This window comes from Toxotes jaculatrix, chromosome 7 (assembly GCF_017976425.1).
Source record: "Toxotes jaculatrix isolate fToxJac2 chromosome 7, fToxJac2.pri, whole genome shotgun sequence".
NCBI classification, from domain to species: domain Eukaryota; kingdom Metazoa; phylum Chordata; class Actinopteri; family Toxotidae; genus Toxotes; species Toxotes jaculatrix.
Window position 1 is genome coordinate 126430 of NC_054400.1, and position 19329 is coordinate 145758.

The window sequence follows — 19329 nt, forward strand, 5'->3', positions numbered from 1 at the left end:
GACTCACAAAAACACTGGATGTATCCCTGCGATAAGACACATGCTTCCTGAACACACACACACACACACCCCTCCCCCCGTGTGAACACCGTCATTCAGGATCTTTGACTGTTTTCTTTACTGTGTGAACCCGATCCACAGACCCGATCCACAGACCCGATCCACAGACCCGATCTACAGACCCGATCCACAGACCCGATCTACAGACCCAATCCACAGACCCGATCTACAGACCCGATCCACAGACCCGATCCACAGACCCGATCTACAGACCCGATCCACAGACCCGATCTACAGACCCGATCCACAGACCCGATCCACAGACCCGATCCACAGACCCGATCTACAGACCCGATCCACAGACCCGATCCACAGACCTGGATCTGGTCCTGCTCAGCCTCACGTCCACACAGAGACACAGTCTGCTGCAGATTAAAGGGCCAGTCTGTAATGTCCCACCACACAGATCAGCTGCTGCTCACACGTGACGGCTGTTCATGTTAAAGTCTGGCTCCGTGGTCACCGTGGAAACGCTCTCATCACGTGTGACAGATGTTACAGATGTTAGAGATTCTCATGTTTACGACATGAGACCAGCAGAGACAACACTAATACTGACCCAGATCCTCGTGGACTCCAGGACAACTGTCTTTGTGAGGACATTTTTCACTTTGGGACGGTCCTTCAGAAGACACTTCAGACCTGGATCTAAGGCTCAGGTTAAAATCAGGTTTAAGCTGAGTTTAGTTAGAACCACTATAGAAAATATATATAACAGAACCTGTGTGTCTGTGTGTGTGTGTGTGTGTGTGTGTGTGTGACTGATATACTGTGCTTCACTCTATAATTCATCACATCTGAATCTTTGATGAGTCTTTAAAGAAAAACATTCACTCACTCACACAGACACACACACACACTCACACACACAGACACACACACACTGAGTCCTTCATCCAGTCCAAAGTGAAGACAAGTGAATCCAGAGACAGCATGGACCGAGTCCAGCCTCACCTGTCTAACGCTGATGCTTTTGTAATTTGAGCTCATGTCATGTGACCGTGGCGGTTAGCTCACCGTCAGTCGGCGGTTGCTGCTGGTCTCTCGGGTTGCGTGGAGTGTGGAGACGTAGCCGCTGTAGTTGGAGCTGCCGGGGTCGAGGCTGTGGGTGCGACCGGAGGTCCGGCTGTGGTTCGTCGGGTCTTTGGGTCCAGCGGCGGAGGCGGTGCGGTTTGATAGGCCGGTCGCGGCGGCGGTGCTGTTCGGCTCGGTATCCGGAGCAGAGTCTGGAGACCTCCTGAGGTCTGCTGCGAGCAGATAACCACCATCATCATCATCGTTACCTACCGCGTCGTTCCACGACCAGGCCGTGTTCTTCCAGAACATCCTGTCTGTCCTGAGACCAGTCCAGTCAGAGCAGCAGATCAGATCAGGACGGACCCCGAGCAGAGACAGGCTGAAGATGAACCGTCCACAGCGTCTCCTGAAAAGTTCTACAGAAGTTTGTCTCCGACTCTGAGAAAGGACTAAACGGATTTCTACGATTTGTCTTCGAACCAAAGACTCTCAGGAAGAAAACAGAAAACAAGAGATGGAAACAAACACACACACGGATGTTAGAGGACGTATCTGCTGTTCTGTCTGTCTGGTCCTCGGGTCCTTGATGTGGTCTGTGGTCCCAGCGGATCGACCACCTCTGCTGTGTTCAAACTGCAAACCTGTAAAAGTTCTGCTGAGCACTACAGACTCGCTGCCGCAGATCCAGACGTCCAGAGAAGAAACAGATTTCTGCGTCTGTCCTCGTCTGTCTCTGCTCGAGGAGAAGACCATCCGATCCCAGCGTGATGTTGGGGGGTGGGAGTGAGGGTGAGGGGGTGGGGGAGGTAAATGGAGATAGATGGAGTCGGGGGATTGAGGGAGGTATTGTGAGGGTCACATGGTTACCAGGCAGCTTCTCATCACCATGGTAACCGTGTGGAACCCCGGGGAGAGAGTGAGAGAGAGAGAGCAGGAGTCAGTTTGAATCTACATCTGCTGCTCGCTCTCTCCCATCACTGTAAACAGAAAACACACACACAACACAGAGTGTGTGTGTGTGAGTGTGTGAGTGTGTGTGTGTGTGTGTGAGTCAGTGGCTGCACACGTCGGAGCTGTAGGAAACTTAAAGGAGCAGTTTGCAGTTTTCCAGGTTTGATGTGTCGCTCACCTTCCAGGAGCACAAACAGTTTATAGAATGATGTTTGCTCACAGATTAAATTCCATCAGCAAATAGAAATAGAAATAGAAATCCAGCTGAAACCATTTATCGGGTCATTTCTCGTGAAGAAGCTTCAGCTTCTTAAATACGAACATGTTGATTTTCATCCAATTATTTGAATTTTTAAGTTTAAAATAATCAGCTGATGATCATAATGATCAGTGGTTACAGTCGATCAGTGGCAAGAAAACAATCAATGACTTTATAATAAAATTTCATGATGAAACAGTTTAACATTTTTTTATGTTCAGTTCTTTTCCCTCAGAACTCTGAGTGTTGTCCTTCCTCCTGAACACGGTTTAACTTTAACTCACCGCGCTGTGTTGATACCTGCTCCACTCCCTCCTCCTCGGGCTTCCTCATTGGTCTGCTCCGCTGTGATGTCACTCTCAGGTGTTTGGTCCGTCCTAACTCCTCCCCCAGCAGGTAGAACCAACCGGTGCCCATCTGCAACAGAGAGTGGGTGGGGCCAACGCGGGCTTGGTCTGTGAGGGAAATTTACAACTTCTCTCCAGCCAATCAGAGTCCAGCATTCTCTGTGGGCTCATTGGTTTAACTGACCTTAGAGGACAAGACAAGAGAACCAATCCCAAAGCTCATACAGCCAATCAGCTGACTGCACCTGAGGGGACAGAGACAAGTGAGTGTCATGTGATCTCTCCTGAACTGGACAGAGGAAAACAAACACTCAGCCTTCACATCGAGACAAACTTTATTCTACCACTGAGAGTCGTAGCCATGGCGACGTGATGACAACTTCCTGTTTAGTTCAGAACAGCAGCTGCACACCTGTGCAGGTGACCTCTTCAAATGAGGTGACCACTAATACCCAATAATAACTAACCGTTAATAACAGTAACTCATGTCACTGACATTTTATTTTTAGAACCGTGGAGAAAAAAAGTCAAATTACATTTAAAGACGGGATGTTTTTACTTTGGTCTTTTATTAAACAGTCAAATCATTTTTGTTTTTAGAACCAAATATAATGAACCATAAATTTCCCTCAAAGCTGTTTACAGCGTGTGCAGGTAGAGGGGGCGGAGCCTCAGTGCTTATACAGAAGGAACCAGGAGGGGGAGGCGGCTTCAGGGCGTCCACTGACCTGCTGTCAGAGCGCCTCCTGAACACCGAGACCAACAACCTGCTGAGGAGGAGGTCATCGCTGACACACCTGCAACACACACGCACACACACAAAAGACACAAGGTTTGCATGAGGACGATGACGACGCTCAGCAGATCATGAGCTCAGGGTTTAAAGTGAACAGTCGACTAATCGATCAGTAGTTTTACATCAGTCTGTTTGCGTGTGCGTGTGCGTGTGTGTGCGTGTGTGCGTGTGCGCGTGCTTGTGTGTGTGTGTGTGTGTGTGTGCGCGTGCTTGTGTGTGTGTGTGTGCGTGTGTGTGTGTGTGTGTGTGTGTGTGTGTCTCACAGTATAATGCTGTGCTGGTATTTTGGGTTCTTCTGGTTCAGAACAGTTGGAGTCTTCATCATGACCCTGTGCTGGAGGTCAGAGGTCACTGTCAGCTGAAAACACATCAGTTGATTTAAAAGAAGCATCGCAGGTAATTAGACCATCATCATCATCATCAGCAGCAGCAGCACCGTATGTCTGTACCTTCACGTATGAGTCACATGACCTCTGGCATTTTCCCATCAGCCATCTGGCCTCATGGACTGAAGACAGAAAAAGGAAAAGAGTGAAGTTTGACCAAAAAAGGAAGGAGGACAGGAGGAGGAGAGGAGACGGGGAAGGAGCTGAATGGAAACATGTAAAATGTTTTTTCTGAGATTTTCTCGACTGGAATCCAAGGACCAACACAGCTTCCTCAAGGAGCTCTGGAATGTCCTCAAGGACCTCAAGGTTCCTGAGAAATCCTCCCGTACCTCTCCGACCTGATCGTGGACGCAGCGACCCAGCTAGCCCCGTCCCGTCTCATAATACCACTTCATACCTGAAGAGGCGACAGTGAGTCATTGCAGTCAGACACCTGACTCTGTGGTGAGACGCTGCCCCCTGTTTGTTTGGAGGATGAATGAATGAATGAATGAATTCTTACACGTTGCTCCTTCAGAGAGACTCTTCTGCCTCCTGCTGGTTCACTGAGGAACTACCTGACATCAGTGTGATTACTGAGCAGATTATTGATCAGACTGATGTATTTTAATGAGCTCTCTTCTGATAGGCTGCTGCAGCACTTACTGTAGATGCGGAGCTGTCCCGCCTCTGGAATGATTGACAGCCGCAACTGACCTGTAGAGAAAGAGAGATGATTGACAGCTTTATTCAGTCGATGCCTTTAAACCAATGAGAGATGGAGTTTATTGATCAGTGATTGGTTATAAAATGGTTCATTTTAATGACATTAAATAACTGATCCGCCCAATCAGACCAGACTAATGATGGCAATTGATTGGTTGAATGGTTGATTGACTGACTGATTGTACCTCTTCCTTTGAACACGGACGGGTGGATCTTCCTCCTCCTCCTGGTCTCAGTTCTCCTCCCCACAGACCTGGACCTAGTTCCAGGTGAACCTCCATTTCTTGTCAGGGAGACTGGATCCAGGATTCTCTTAGACTTCCTCCTGCTGCTGGTCCTGGTCTCCGATGACTGGTCTGAGACCAGACCTGCAATCTTCTGTGGGTCTGCTGGAGACCTGGACCTGACCTGGAGCAGAACAGGCAGATCAGTATATGGTTCAGGATCAGACAGAGTCCATGTCAGTATGTTTAACAAACCTCAGATGTGGACTCTGTGGTCTTGGTCTGTCCCACCTGGCTTGGTCTCCTTTGGTCCAGCTTGGTCTCTGTGAATCCTGGATCGGTCTGATCTGTGAGGGTTAAACCCTTTACCAGTTCAGACCCCCTGAGTTCCACAGTCTGGACTGAGGTCTGGATCCTGGTCTTAATGATCAGGGCCATTCTGACATCAGGTCGGTTGGACTGGATCACACCTCCAGACCTTAATCCAGATCCAGCTCTTGGCTCAGATCCAGTTCTGACTTTGGTTCTGGTTCCAGTCTGTGGAAACCTGCAGAGAGAGCGACAGAAGTCTGAACCACCAGTTACTGATCAATGATCAATCGAGCACCAAAGGAAAACGTGAAGTGATCATTGATCGATTTAATGAAACATTGAACGATCTAATGATGGTGCAGCTCCTGTTCTATGCTTTCCTGTTCTCACCGTCTGGGTTCTCGGTTCTGATTCTCTGTTCTGGTTTTCCTCTGCACATCTTCTCCTGGATCTCTGTTCTCCTTCCAGCCTCCTTCAGTTCTCCTCCTCTTCATCTCCTCCTCCTTTTCCTCTCTGCACCTCCTCTTACATTCGGGAGGCTGACACTGGGCCTTCTGGTGCAGCTGGAGGACAGCTCCACCACAGGGCCTATCAGGTGAGAACACATTGTGTTTGACTGGGTGCCTCAGGAACACGAAGACGACATAGAGGAACGTTCTGAAGGTTCTGAGGAGGACGACAGTGGCTGTGAAGGTGTGGCGCCGCTCACAGTTTCACAGAGTTCAGATTAGCATTGTTGGCTCATTTCACCTGATGAGTTCCTCCGTTTTTCCATCATAGAAACATCTGTCGAGTTCTGCAGAACTAAAAACACAGACTGCTGTTCTGGAGCAGAACCACAGCTGCATGTTTAAGAACAGCAGAACTTAAAAAACTCCTGTTGTTTTCATGTTGGAACTTAAGTTCTGATTCAGCTACACTCTCTTATGCTTGAGAGTGTAGAGGGACTGAGCCGATCTGAGCTGACAGGGAGGTGAGAGGCAAGATACACCTGGACAGATCATCTGTCAATCATAGTGCTTTCATTCACACCTGCAGGTAATTTCCATCCTTTTAACCTGCAGGTCTTCGGACCGTGGGACGGATCCGGACACCCAGGGAGGCACGTTCTGGAAACTCTCAATTTACAAAGAAAGGAAGTTCTGTTAACTCCAGTTCTTTAGTTGGAGAACAGACCAGTTTTCAATCTGTCAGAACTTTGTTCCGTACACTTTAAAATATTTCACATCTCTTTTAAAAGTCAGATTTTTCTTTAACTGACCGAACGTCTTTGTTCTGAGACTGTCTTTAGTTTTTGTTGATTGCTGAGTTGGCGGTAACGTATGGTGTCATTTCCTGTTGCTAGCGAGTGGTGGTGTGTTGTGTTGTTCTGTCGTCTCTCAGTCAATTTTCCGTCTTTCATCTCTTCAGCAGCTAATTAACCACTGTTCATTTATTTCATTCACCGGTGGTTTTCAAGCACTAACTCTCTCTTTTCTTAGCGAGTTTCTCACAAAATACACAATTGTGTTCACGCTTTTCACTTCTGGGGACGACCTGGTCTGAGTAGGAGAGACGGCATCCTGTCATGACGAGCCCCTGAGGGGCTGCTTTCAGAACCCTTTTGTTATGTTTTGAACTCTTGTTTATTTTGTTAAGTTTTGTTTATAGTTCCTATTTTATTTTGAAGTCAAGGCCCTTGTGTATCTTGTCTTGTTCTACTTCCTGTCTTTGTCTTGTTTCCCTCCATTTGTGATTGTCTGCCCCGCCCTAATTGGTTTCACCTGTTGCCCCTTGCCTGGTGTATTTAAGTCTCGTTATTTCCCAGTGTTCTTGTCAGTTCCTCTGTGTCCATGGCTGAGTCTGCGCCATGTCCCTGTGTTTCTTTGTGTTCCTGTGTCTTGCGTTTCCCCCTCATGGACTAACCTCGGTTTCCTTTGTTTCCAGTAAGGACTTTTGTATTTTTGTTTAGTTTGTTCCTCTGTGTTTTTGTCCCATGTGGATGGTTTTTGGTTGTCTGAGGTTTGTTCCCTGGCCCTCGACTCTTCTAGTGATTTTGGTTTTGGTGACCCAGAGTTAAGAGCAGGAGGCAGGGTCGGAGTCTGACGCTTCTCTGTGCTTTCATCAGAGCCCATCTGCCCTCGACCACCTGAACTTATTCAATCATCAAGTTTAGTTCTCAGTACAGATAAAGTCGTTATTGTAGGTGATTTCAATGTTCATGTGGATGTTAACAAAGATATTTATCTTCTTTTTGTGAGTTTACGAAGCTGAGAAGAGGTTAAGTTAAAGTCTGGTTCCTCACAGTGGAAGCACGTTTCATATCTCAGATCATCAGGGATCTCTCTCTCTCTCTCTCTCTCTCTCTCTCTCTCTCTCTCTACATCTCCCTACCTCTCCCTAACATTAAACAGAGTCTGGTCTGAAGCTGCTCTGTGTGGAAAGGGCCGTGAGATGAGATTGTTTCTGTTATGATTTGATGTTATAAATAAAGTTGTTATATAAATAAAATTGAACTGATTGGAATAGGACCACAGAATCCAGCAGAGCTGCTCTGACATGCTGCAGCTCTGGGATCTTGTTCAGACTTTAGTCTTTGAAATCTGAAGAAATGAGTGGAGACAGGATGTTAAGCTGCAGCTCATCACGCTGATTGAAGCTAACGAGGAGGATTAAGGGATTAACACACGCTCGTGTCAGTTTGGATTCTTCTGAGGACTGAGACGTCCAGTCGTCGTCCTGTGGACCTCAGGTTTACTTTAACTGATGAACTGTCTGACATTTAGTATTGCTCTTAGGGCATCAATAAAGTATATCTATCTATCTAGAGATAGATATCTATCTAGAGATGGATGGATGGATAGATGGATAGATAGATAGATAGATAGATGTGGGGCTGATGAATTATCAGACTTGTCTTGTACAACGCTTCATCTATTTCATCTATTCTTTTATTTAGCAGCTTTGTTTACTTTGTAAGATCCATTGTTTTTTTTTGCTGTGTGTGAAGAACTGTATCGTGTGAACAGCTGTTTTGTGCAGGTGACGAAACCTTTTGAGTTTTGAGTTGAATCATCTGTTTCTGAGGAAAACTCAGCATGAACAGATCACAACAAGCTCATAACCTGTGTTAAAGGTCAACAAACGGCTTCATCACCAGAGAAGGTTCAGGCGTTTCACTCTTTGATCAAACACAGTTCAGATTTCACACCAGGATCTTTGTGTTTTTATTACAAACTAAGAAACATTTAAACTTTCACCATGAACCACGGTCATTAGAAAAATCAAAGCCTCGGTTAAGTTTAATTTAAGTCCACATGCAGTATTTTTCTGAGTTACAGTCAAAGATGAAGCTGGATTTAAATCAAAGATGTGACCGGAGTGTTTAATCTGCTGTTAAAGTTTCCTCCTGCAGAAACAGCCGCTCTCATTAAACCTGCACAGAGTTAAAGTGAATTCAGTCTCACCTTTTTCTGATGCTGAGAGACGCTGCTTCCATCGGTCCAACACTAACACTAACCGTGTGACCAGCTGAACCACCAGCCTAACTACCCGTCAGAGTTCAACTCGTCTCTTCAAACTCACTTTGTGTTTGTTCAAATTTTCCCTCTGAAGGAAAAAAATTCAAACCAGCGGCACATTTTCATGAAGCTAAAACAAACACACATGACGTTTCCTGTTGGCACTGCCAAAACAAAAGCTCCTGTTTACAGCTTTTTATGATGTTGACAAAAAAGATCTCACCACAAGCTCGGGGTGTGGACAACTGCTCAATCTGACTGTTCAGAAGCTCTTTACAGTGAACTAACTCACCCAGACTCTGCCAGTGAACCAGACCACAGCTGGGACATTTCTATTTTTCTGCTTTACTAGCTGAAATCAACACCAGACTTTTATTGTGAAACACGTTGCTTCACTTCCTGTGTTGTTGAGGTGAAATTCAGCCTCTCTGACTCAGGTCACTTCCCGCACACTGAAAAGGTTTGCATGTGTTTGTCATTAAGAGATGGGAGGAGGGAGAGGGAACAGCCAGTCCACAGCAACAAACCAAACTCCAGTCAAAAATCTGAGAATTTAAGACTTAGTTCATTCCTGTTTGTTGGTAAAACTAAACCTGAGGAATAAAAGCAGACATGACACCGCAGTCAAATAGTTTGTGTTGTGGTTTGTTCTGCTGATGTCTAATCAGTTTCACAGACAGAAGGACACAGAAGTTAAACCTCACAGCTGTGATCTGATGTGGAAACTACAAAAACTGTCAAGACATAAGGAACATGAAGAGTTTGAATCAGCCTGCAAACAAGAAGAACATCAATATTATTGGTTTCTTGGACTTCCAGTTGAGCTCGCAGTGGAGAAATCTCCCACAGACTTTGCCCTCAGGCGTCTTCCCCGTCCCCAAGTGATTTTCCTCCCTGCTCTGATTCTGAGTGAGCCTCTGCCCCAGTTCAAAGACCCGTAGATCCCTCAGCCCTGAAACTCGAGCTCCTTGCCCACTCACATAAAGACGTAGTGGACATCTTTATGGTGCAGCTCTCTGCTAATTGCTCGCAGCTGAAATGACCGAGCTGGAAAGTAAATGTAAGGATCTGGAAGATATATCGCACCAAAATATCAGGATTGTGAGTCTGAGGACGCAGGTAATAACTCTGTTGTGATGGTTGCAACACTGCTCAAAGAATCTCCCCACCTGGGCGAGGGTTAGGGAGGAAGGGAGGAAGGGAGGAAGATATGAACAAATCCACCCCACCCACCTACATGTATCTTAGTTTGGTGAAGGAATTCCTGTCACCTGTAGAAGCTCACGTGTAACTTCCTCTCTCAGCATCATGTCAGATCACACGCCTCTGTCCTCTGATATCAAACTCTCCTCAGACACAGATCACAGCAGAATGTGCCGTCAATCACATGGGTTTGACCCGCGGAGCAGGAGTGGAGCAACACAGGAGATGTTGTTAGCAAGTTGCTGATGTGTTGTTAGCGTGTTGTTGATGTGTTGTTAGCGTGTTGATGTGTTGTTAGCATGTTGTTGATGTGTTGTTAGCGTGTTGATGTGTTGTTAGCATGTTGTTGATGTGTTGTTAGCATGTTGTTGATGTGTTGTTAGCGTGTTGATGTGTTGTTAGCATGTTGTTGATGTGTTGTTAGCGTGTTGATGTGTTGTTAGCATGTTGTTGATGTGTTGTTAGCGTGTTGCTATTCAGTGTGACAGACTGTGAACTAAATCTGATCAGATTATCACCCTGCTTCTCTCTCTCTCTCTCTCTCTCTCTCTCTATCTCTATCTCTCAGTGGGAGTCAGTGTCTCTCGCCCGCTGTAAAGCGGATGGTCTCTCTGAGGATCTGGACTCGTCGTGAAGCTTTAAACTGAAAGTTTCCTTCTTCATCATCAGAGGTTTGTGTTCATCTGGAGCGTGAAGACAGCCAGGTAACGTTACTCATTACTAATATCAGTGAGTTTAAAGCAGCAGCATGTGTTTGAGTTTGAATCCAGTGAAACATGTCAGACTGAAATAACTTTATTCTCAGTGTTTTAACTTTGACCCCACCCAAACTATTTATTTTACTTTTAAATGTCATTTTGAATGTGATGTTTAAATTGTAATCGTGCAGCTGTTTTTAAAATACTTTAGTTTGAGCTGCTTTTCATGTACAAAAGCTGTTATACAAACCAGGTTTATTATTACTCAGTCGTTATTTCTAAAAAGCGAAACAACAGGTAAAGCAACACGTTCCTGTGGAATAACCTGTGATTGACTTTGAGTTCGGGCTGTTGAACTGGTTACGATCGCTTTACATTTTCTAACCTGCTTCAGAGAAAGAAAAAGATTCATCATTTCTGCTGCTACACAACAAAGACGAGTTCGGTTTAACAACACAACTTCAGGTTTTTCATTTAAATGTTGATCTTTTCTATTTTTAACTCCTGAACTTTAACCTTCGTCACTGCTGAAGAATGTGTCAGCTTTTTTTTTTACCTGTGTACAGTAACAGTTTGATCATATCGTGATCTTCCTCGGCAGATTGAGTTCTTCAGAAAATAACTCAAAAATAAATTTTAAATGATCTCACCTTAAAGTAAAAAGTGTAAAAATTTTACACTTTGAACTGTTTGATCACAAGCATCACTTTTTCAACAGTAAACTGTTGGAAGGATGTTCGAACATGATTTTATGACAAAGTTTATTATCATCACTGATTCACAGACAGTGACTGAAGAATAAACCTAAAGTTTTCAGGATTAATTAACAGAAAACAAATGATTACTTACATTTACAGAGTAAAGCACAGTAATAAACTGATCATTTGTGGAACATTTTAACAGATAATTCATATAATTTATTCCATTTATTCAAATTCAAAATGTCTTTCTATTTATTTTGGGCTTCTGTAAATGTTGGAGGAAGCTGATTTACAGTTACACACTGTGTTTTTGATGGTTTGGTCCTGCTGCAGCTGATCCCTGATCTGTGTGTGTTTGTTCTGCTCTTTGAACTTAGACCTGTTAATGAGGTCAGGAGGTGACTAACACCGAGTTAGAAAAGAAATGAGACACATGACATACATCAACTGTTTATTCCCCGTGAGATAAAGAAGGAAGTTTTGTGGTTTTCTCCCTGACGGTGTGCAGACAGGTTTTCCTGTGAGGTGTCAGCATCTCTCTGAATGTTGATCAGTCAGATTAAAGTGAAGCTGATGGAAACAGACGCTGAGAACCTCTGAGAACTGCTGAGCAGCTGCTCAGGTGTTCTCCTGACTCTATGGGCTTGTACCATCAGGTCTCACATCAGCCTGATTCAGGTCTTAAGCTTTTTAACTTATTTCAGTTTTTTATCATTTCTGTTCATGAAAAGACTCAAAGCATCAGGAGGCTGAAGGATCTACTCTGCAGGATGTATGGTTCTCTACAGAAACATACAACACAGGTTCCATAGGTCAGTAGGAAGGTTCTAAGTGTCCTTGAGGATGTTTTAGAGATCTACTTTTAGAAATTTTGAACTGGCACTATGGGTTCTTAGAGGGTGCAGTGAAGGTTCTAAAGGTGCTTAAGAATGTTGTAGAGGTTATTTAAGAGGTTCTAGAGGTTGATAGGAAGGGACCTCCATAATTTATTGAGATTCAAAAGTCACTTAATAAGTTCTTCTAGAAGGACTTTGAGAAGGTTTTAGGGTTGGTGTGGAAGGTTCTAGTGTAGATATAGAAGGTTCTGTGAGTCTTTTGGTTGGTTTCAGGGGTCCCAGGACCATAGGAGGTTGTAAAGGTCCTTTAAAAGGTTCTGAACATCCTAAACGAGTAGATTAAAAGGACCCCAGGTCATTGAGAAAGTTCTTTCAGTGGGTTTCTAGAGGTTCTGGAGAAGGTTCAAGAGTTCTGTGTGAGTTTCAGATGTTCTTGAGGAGGTTCTAGAGGTCTATGGGAAAGTACCAAAGCAGCAGTTCAGACTGTGCTTGTGTTTCAGGATGATGCTGAACGATCAGTGGACCATCATGAACAACAGCAGCTCAGAGCTTGACAGCAAACAACCAAACAAACACAAGGTAACACCTGACAGGTACCATGTTAGCTGTCACGCTCTTCGGTAATTAGTTAAACAGACTGTTAACACAGAGTACTGTGGTAGATTCTGATGGGATGATCTGGACTGATGTTTATAAAAATATTGTTTAATAAGACAGGATTAGCATTAGCCACAGTCAGCTGATGTAAACTGTTATCAGTTTGTTCTCTGTGCAGCTCAGAACTGCTGGGTTTTCATCAACAGACAGTCAGTCACTTACTGTTAATCTGGAGTTAAGTGTCTCTAATCTGCAGCAGCTGTCGCCTTCACCAGCATCTACAGATTAAATACAGCAGAAACAGAAGGGATATGTTCTCCTCACCACTGAACTTCAACCCCTCAGTCAGGCTGGACACAGACCTGCAGACAAAACTCAGGGCTGAAAATAAACCTTAGCTCCTCACAAAATAAAAGTTAATTTAATATTTATTTTACGAGGAAATGTATCTCTGCATTTTACCCAAACCAAGTGAATAAAAAGCACACAAAAGCACGCACATGCACTGAAGCCGCTGGGATAGAGGGCTGTATAGTGAGGCGGGCTGGGGAGGATTTGTGCCTTGCTCAGGGGCACCACAGCCATGGTCACTGAGAATTTTAGAAGTAAAGGGGGGGTTGGATATAGGTCTGTAGTTTGCTAAAGTGCTGGGGTCCAGAGAAGGTTTTGTCAGTAAAGGTTTGATAAGTGCAGCATTAAAAGCCTGTGGAACAGATCCTGTTTCCAAAGACAGATTTATCTTCTAATCAAAGGCTAAACATCTTTAAGAAGTATGGTTGGGATGTTGATGGTTTAGATTTAGTAACTACTGAAGTCAACTCAGCAAAGTCTATGGCAGAGACACAGTGTAAGGACAGATCAGGACTGACAGATGTTTCTAAAGCTGCTGTTCCTGGCTCACCTACATCACTAACAGCTGTAGGATGTGATGGATTCTATCTCTAACATCTACTATTTTGTTGGTAAAGAAGCTCATAAAGTCATTGCCAGTGAGAGATAGAGGAACGCATGGTTCCACAGAGCTATGACTCTTTGTCAGCCTGACTACAGAGCTGAGAAGAAAGGAGAGACGCCTGCTGTGGTCTCCTGCTGCTGATCAGCAACGTTCAAGAGATGTTCTTGGTGGTTCTTTGAGTTACTGTGTGTGTGTGTGTGTGCGTGCGTGCGTGCGTGCATACGTGTGTGTGTGTGTTCAGAAATGCTGCAACTTCCTGTTGTGGTCAGTCGTCGTGTTGGTCGTCATAGCAGCCGCCATCACAGCAACAATCACCATCCTTTACCTGAACCAGTATCCTCTGCCCTTCATCAGCAGGTAAACACATCTGTCTGACTGTCTGTCTGTCTGTCTGACTGTCTGTCTGACTGACTGACTGTCTGACTGACTGTCTGACTGACTGTCTGACTGACTGTCTGACTGACTGTCTGTCTGTCTGTCTGTCTGACTGTCTGTCTGACTGTCTGTCTGTCTGTCTGACTGTCTGTCTGACTGTCTGACTGTCTGACTAACTGACTGTCTGACTGTCTGTCTGTCTGTCTGACTGACTGTCTGACTGTCTGACTGTCTGTCTGACTGTCTGTCTGTCTGTCTGACTGTCTGACTGACTGTCTGTCTGTCTGACTGACTGTCTGTCTGTCTGACTGTCTGTCTGTCTGTCTGTCTGACTGACTGTCTGACTGTCTGTCTGACTGTCTGTCTGTCTGTCTGTCTGACTGACTGTCTGACTGACTGTCTGTCTGTCTGTCTGACTGTCTGTCTGACTGACTGACTGACTGTCTGACTAACTGACTGTCTGACTGTATGTCTGTCTGACTGTCTGACTGTCTGTCTGTCTGTCTGTCTGACTGCCTGACTGACTGTCTGACTGTCTGGCTGTCTGTCTGACTGACTGTCTGACTGACTGTCTGACTGTCTGTCTGTCTGACTGACTGTCTGACTGTCTGACTGTCTGTCTGACTGTCTGTCTGACTGACTGTCTGACTGTCTGTCTGCCTGTCTTAATATAAATGTGGTTTGCTGTTGCTATGGTGACAGGGGAGGAGTCTCCTCCACTTCCCCTGTGATTTCAACCAATCCCAAAGAGTCTGGTGCCCTGGTGACAGTGTCCCGTGTCACAGCTGGAGAGCCAATCAGCATCTTCCTGGACCCAAACTGCCCAGACTACAGCGAGACCTTCCTGCGGTGGGAGGCGCTGCAGAGCTCTCTGCTGCGAGCACTGGCTAATCACAATACAGACGACTGGCAGGAGAGGGGATTGGTCCAGAAGCTGGTCGAGGAGCTAAAGGTGTTATCGGGCCATGCCCACAACCTGAGACTGGAAGCTGACACACTGAAAAGAGGTCAAGGTGTTCTGGACCAACGACTGGACAGCCTGCAGAGCGAGCAGAGCCGCATCATACAGGTGAGTTCAGTCACTACAGAACACAGAAAATATCAAACCAAATGGTGTTTCAGGTTAAAGTTACAGCTGTATCACACAGGGAGAGAAAAAGTAGTCACATGACTCAAACATGGCGGTGGTACGCCTCTGTCCGGGCGGTGCCTGTTTGTAGCAGATGTAGAGATTATGGGTGTGTTGTGATAATGTTTGAGAAGGTTAGTGTTGGGTGTTCACAAGCAAAACTTACACAAAATCACAGTGGCCTTGACCTTTGACCTCTGACCTCCAATACAAATTGTCTCCATCTTTGACAAACAGTGATAATATGTGCAAAGTTTGAAGAGCATCACTCAAAGACGTTGCCATGTCCGCCCGGAGACAGCAGTAGAGTCGAAGCCGTCCAGTTTCTCTGTGACCTTCCTCCTGGCTGCTGTAATGGTTTTCCTCAGTCCAGACTAACACAGTGCTGATGTACCCAGTCACACACAGCATAACCCTGTCGCTGATGGAAGAGTCCTCAGAGTGGTCTCAGGGACAATGAGATGTGGTCTGAGTGTCCTCTGTCTGCCCACCCCCCCCCCCCCCCCCCCCCCCCCCCCCCCCTCCCTTACCTGTGCAGGTGCTGTCTGACAGTCACTCAGGCGTGTTGAAGTTGGCTGCAGGTTTCAGTGATTCTCTGCTCAGCCTGCAGAGGGAGACAGAGAGTCTGAGGAAACTGAAGGGCGACCTGCAGAGAGACAACAACTACAGAGGTAACACAACAACAACAACGCACACAATGACAACAAGGCACAGCCTGACGTCATCAGCGAACGCTGATCTGTTGTGCACCAGGGGGCAGCAGAGCACCAACCTGAAGCTGTTTTTATTGGTTTCACTGATTTATTGCTTAATGTATTTTCATCCAGTTGAAACCATATCTCTCTCTCTTTCTCTCTCTCTCTGTCTGACTGTCTCTGAATGTCTCTCGCCCTCAGCTGTCAGACCCAGAGACTGCAGTGATGTCATGGCATCCGGTGTCTCTCAGGACGGCGTGTATTCTGTGTTTCCGACTCATGACCCCGACGGCTTCATGGTCTACTGCGACATGACGACTGATGGAGGAGGGTGGACGGTACATACACACAGAGACATGCACAGAAACACACACACAGATACACTGTGTGTGTCAGACAGCAGCGCCCCCTGCTGGTCACCAGATGAACTGCAGGGAGGAGATGAAGTTGACAATTAGCTTTGACTTGTTAGTGAACTGCATCCAGTATAAACACAGACCGTGACAGGACTCTCACGTGTGTGTGTGTGTGTGTGTGTGTGTGTGTGTGTGTGTGTGTGTGTGTACAGGTGATCCAGAGGAGGGAGGATGGTTCTGTGAATTTCTTCAGAGGCTGGGAGGCATACAGAGACGGCTTTGGAAAAACCACTGGAGAACACTGGCTGGGTCTGACACACACACACACACACACACACACTTGGTCAGGTGATGTGTTTATCAGCGCCCCCTATAGGCTGCAGAGCTCATTACAGTTCTCACAGACTTAAATGTGGGGTTTCTCCTGATGGTGGTGCTGGAGGAAACATCATGGAGTCTGTAAAATGTCATGTGTCACAACACGAAGCCAGCGTCCTGTGGAAACACCACCTGAAAGGACAGGTACAGAGTCAGGTGGGCTGCAAATCCATCTCAGTGTCTCTGTGAATTAGGTTTACGTCGGACAGTCCCACACCTCAGGATCCACATCCGGTACCAAGAAGCAGCAGTAACAGGAAGCGTGTGCTCCGTGCAGAGGCCACAGCAGGACTGCTGACTCATCGTTACCCACGCCGTGGTCTTAACCTGGTGTCTGTCTCTTTATCTGTCTGTTTCAATTCAGTTCAATTCAAATTCAAAGAAACTTTGTTGACGTGAAAGTTTCAACAACAAAGTTGCATCAGAATTCAAATATAAGATCCACATAAATACACTGATTATATATGATAATAATCCTGTTGTCCACTGTGTTCTGTGTGTGTGTGTGTGTGTATGTGTGTGTGTGTGTGTGTGTGTGTGTGTTCTGTGCGTGTGTGTGTTCTGTGCGTGTGTGTGTGTTCTGTGTGTGTGTTCTGTGCGTGTGTGTGTGTGTGTTGATATACATCAGGCAGGTTGAACTGGTTAAAGTAAATGTCCCTGAGTCTGTCTCTGTCTCACCTGTGGAGATTTTGCTTCTTTATATGTTTCTTCCAATGTTTGGAGTTTTTCTTTTGTTGATGTATTGATCTAAATTCATTTGATTGATTGGTATATCTTTGTACAGATGTGCTCTCCAGATGTCCCCTCTGTGGATTTCTGATGTTTGTGTTTGCCTCATGTTAAAGTTGTTCCACGTCAGCATGTATTGAACATGTCACTGTTCCTGATCCTAGATTGTTTGGTTGTTGTTGTTGATGCTTTTCATTCTTGATCAAACCATTTGTTAATGTTCTGTCTTTTATTGTAGTTGTTTAACTCTTTGTCTCTTTCTGTCTGTCTCTGTCCCTCTCTGTCTCTCAGGTCTCCAGAGGATCTACTCTCTCACCCGGTCCGGTGGTTTTGAGTTACGTATCGACATGGCGGACTTCGATAACGCCACAGCATTCGCTCATTATGCTGATTTCTCTGTGGGTCGGGACTCGGTGAACCCAGAGGAGGACGGGTACCCACTGACCGTAGACCAGTATTCTGGAACTGCAGGCACGAATACAAATACCACTACTGTACTACACAGTGTTTCTAGCTCCAGCAGGACTCCCAGTGATAACAGGTATCCCTCTGTCGTCTCCAGGTGACTCTCTGCTGAAGCACTCTGGGATGCAGTTCACCACCAAAGACCGGGACCAGGACCAGTCAGAGAACAATTGTGCGGCATACTACCAGGGGGCATGGTGGTACCGTAACTGCCACACCTCCAACTTGAATGGGCAGTACCTAAGAGGAGGCCACGCCTCCTATGCTGACGGGGTGGAGTGGTCCAGCTGGACCGGCTGGCAGTACTCGCTCAGGTTCACTGAGATGAAGATACGACCCAATACCAAAGCAGACTCCTTATCCTCTGACCCCCATTCCTAAACACTGACCTCTGACCTGAACTAGACTCCTGATCTTCAAATTTAGATTCTGACACCAAAACTGACCTTTGACCCTAAACCTGACCTCTAAACATGGACCTTATCCTAACCTGATCTCTGACGTCATCTTAAACTTGACCCCTGACCTTTGACACTACCCTTAACCCCACTAGTTCCAGCGGTTGGTCTAGATGAACAGGTCTGAGGTTGATGGGGGATCCTGGTCTGGTCTTCCTGGGGCTTGTTTGTTCATAGACTTTGTGCGGGATCTAATGCTGGTTGGTAAAAGGTGCTGGTCTGAGGAGGCTCCGCCCAGAACAGCATCTTTCACATGATTCGTTTTTTTTTCTTCTCAGTTTGTGGCTCATGTGTTTATGCAGATTTCCCAGAGAAGCAGGAAATCCTGATCATTCCTGTTTCACAGGAGACTTAGACCAGCCAGGATAAGTCAGACTGACGATCCACGCACACGCGTTCAGCTGTCTGTGAGGAAATACACCCGACCGTCGCACATACTGTTAGACAGTTGTGCACACAGGGAGCTTAGATCGTAAAAAATCATAAAATATTAATAATAATCATAAAGTATTAATGCTTCTTTAGGTCGTGATGTGTGAATTTGTAAAATTCCAGATGTTCTGAAAAAGAAAATGTGCAACACGTCCACGTCTGAGGGTTTTGGCCTGGAACAGGGGTTAAACCCTGAGCCTGGACTTCTGACCGAGACCCGACCTCTGACCCTAAACCTGACCTCTGACCTCAGACCAGTCCTCTGTGGCAGCTTCAGCAAAGACAGCACTGTCTTTTACAGCATGACACAATATGACGTGTGTCTGTTGTTTTCTCTGTGCTGGCTGTGTGTTCAGATCAATAACTTTTCCTATTGATGATACAAAGTTGAAGGTTTCAACATTAAAAACAAGCAGTTTCTGAGTGAACTGAGGCGACGCCTCCCTCTGCTCCCCCTCTGTTTACTGAGTGATTCCACATTTATCCAAGTCAAGTCCAGGTTTGGATGAAATGAAAGTTCAATGTATAACTCTTTCACTTTTACACAGAAACTAAAGAATAAAAACTATTTATCCGACGCATGACGTTCCAACCTTCTGGAGTCAGAGAGCGGAGCAAACCTTAGATTCTCAGACTGGTTCAGAAACATGAAGCGGGTTTTTATGCCAAAAATAAATCACAGCTTTTAACAATATGTTTTTAAATTTTACCTTTTGGAGACAATTATTCCCACTGGGCTTCACTGTTGAGCACGAGAAAACA

General features: G+C 45.6%; 1 protein-coding gene across 1 annotated transcript; it reads left to right on the plus strand.

Annotated features, from left to right (window-relative positions):
* The first annotated feature begins 12499 nt into the window (after nucleotides 1–12499).
* Nucleotides 12500–18231, plus strand: LOC121184702 (fibrinogen C domain-containing protein 1-like). Its single transcript, XM_041042529.1, has 8 exons — nucleotides 12500–12577; nucleotides 13792–13907; nucleotides 14628–14994; nucleotides 15593–15725; nucleotides 15951–16087; nucleotides 16318–16414; nucleotides 17504–17683; nucleotides 17775–18231. Exons 1-8 carry the CDS (start codon nucleotides 12500–12502, stop codon nucleotides 18056–18058), a joined length of 1392 nt encoding a protein of 463 aa, XP_040898463.1. The 3' UTR covers nucleotides 18059–18231.
* The last annotated feature ends 1098 nt before the right edge of the window (nucleotides 18232–19329 follow it).

What these genes read in the sequence shown, in the direction of transcription:
- LOC121184702 (XM_041042529.1), top strand. Translation starts at nt 12,500, where the DNA reads ATGATGCTGAACGATCAGTGGACCATCATGAACAACAGCAGCTCAGAG. An exon ending in GAGAGACAACAACTACAGAG is followed by an intron (nt 15,726 to 15,950) that starts GTAACACAACAA and finishes TCTCGCCCTCAG; the next exon opens with CTGTCAGACCCAGAGACTGC. An exon ending in CCAGTATTCTGGAACTGCAG is followed by an intron (nt 17,684 to 17,774) that starts GCACGAATACAA and finishes TGTCGTCTCCAG; the next exon opens with GTGACTCTCTGCTGAAGCAC.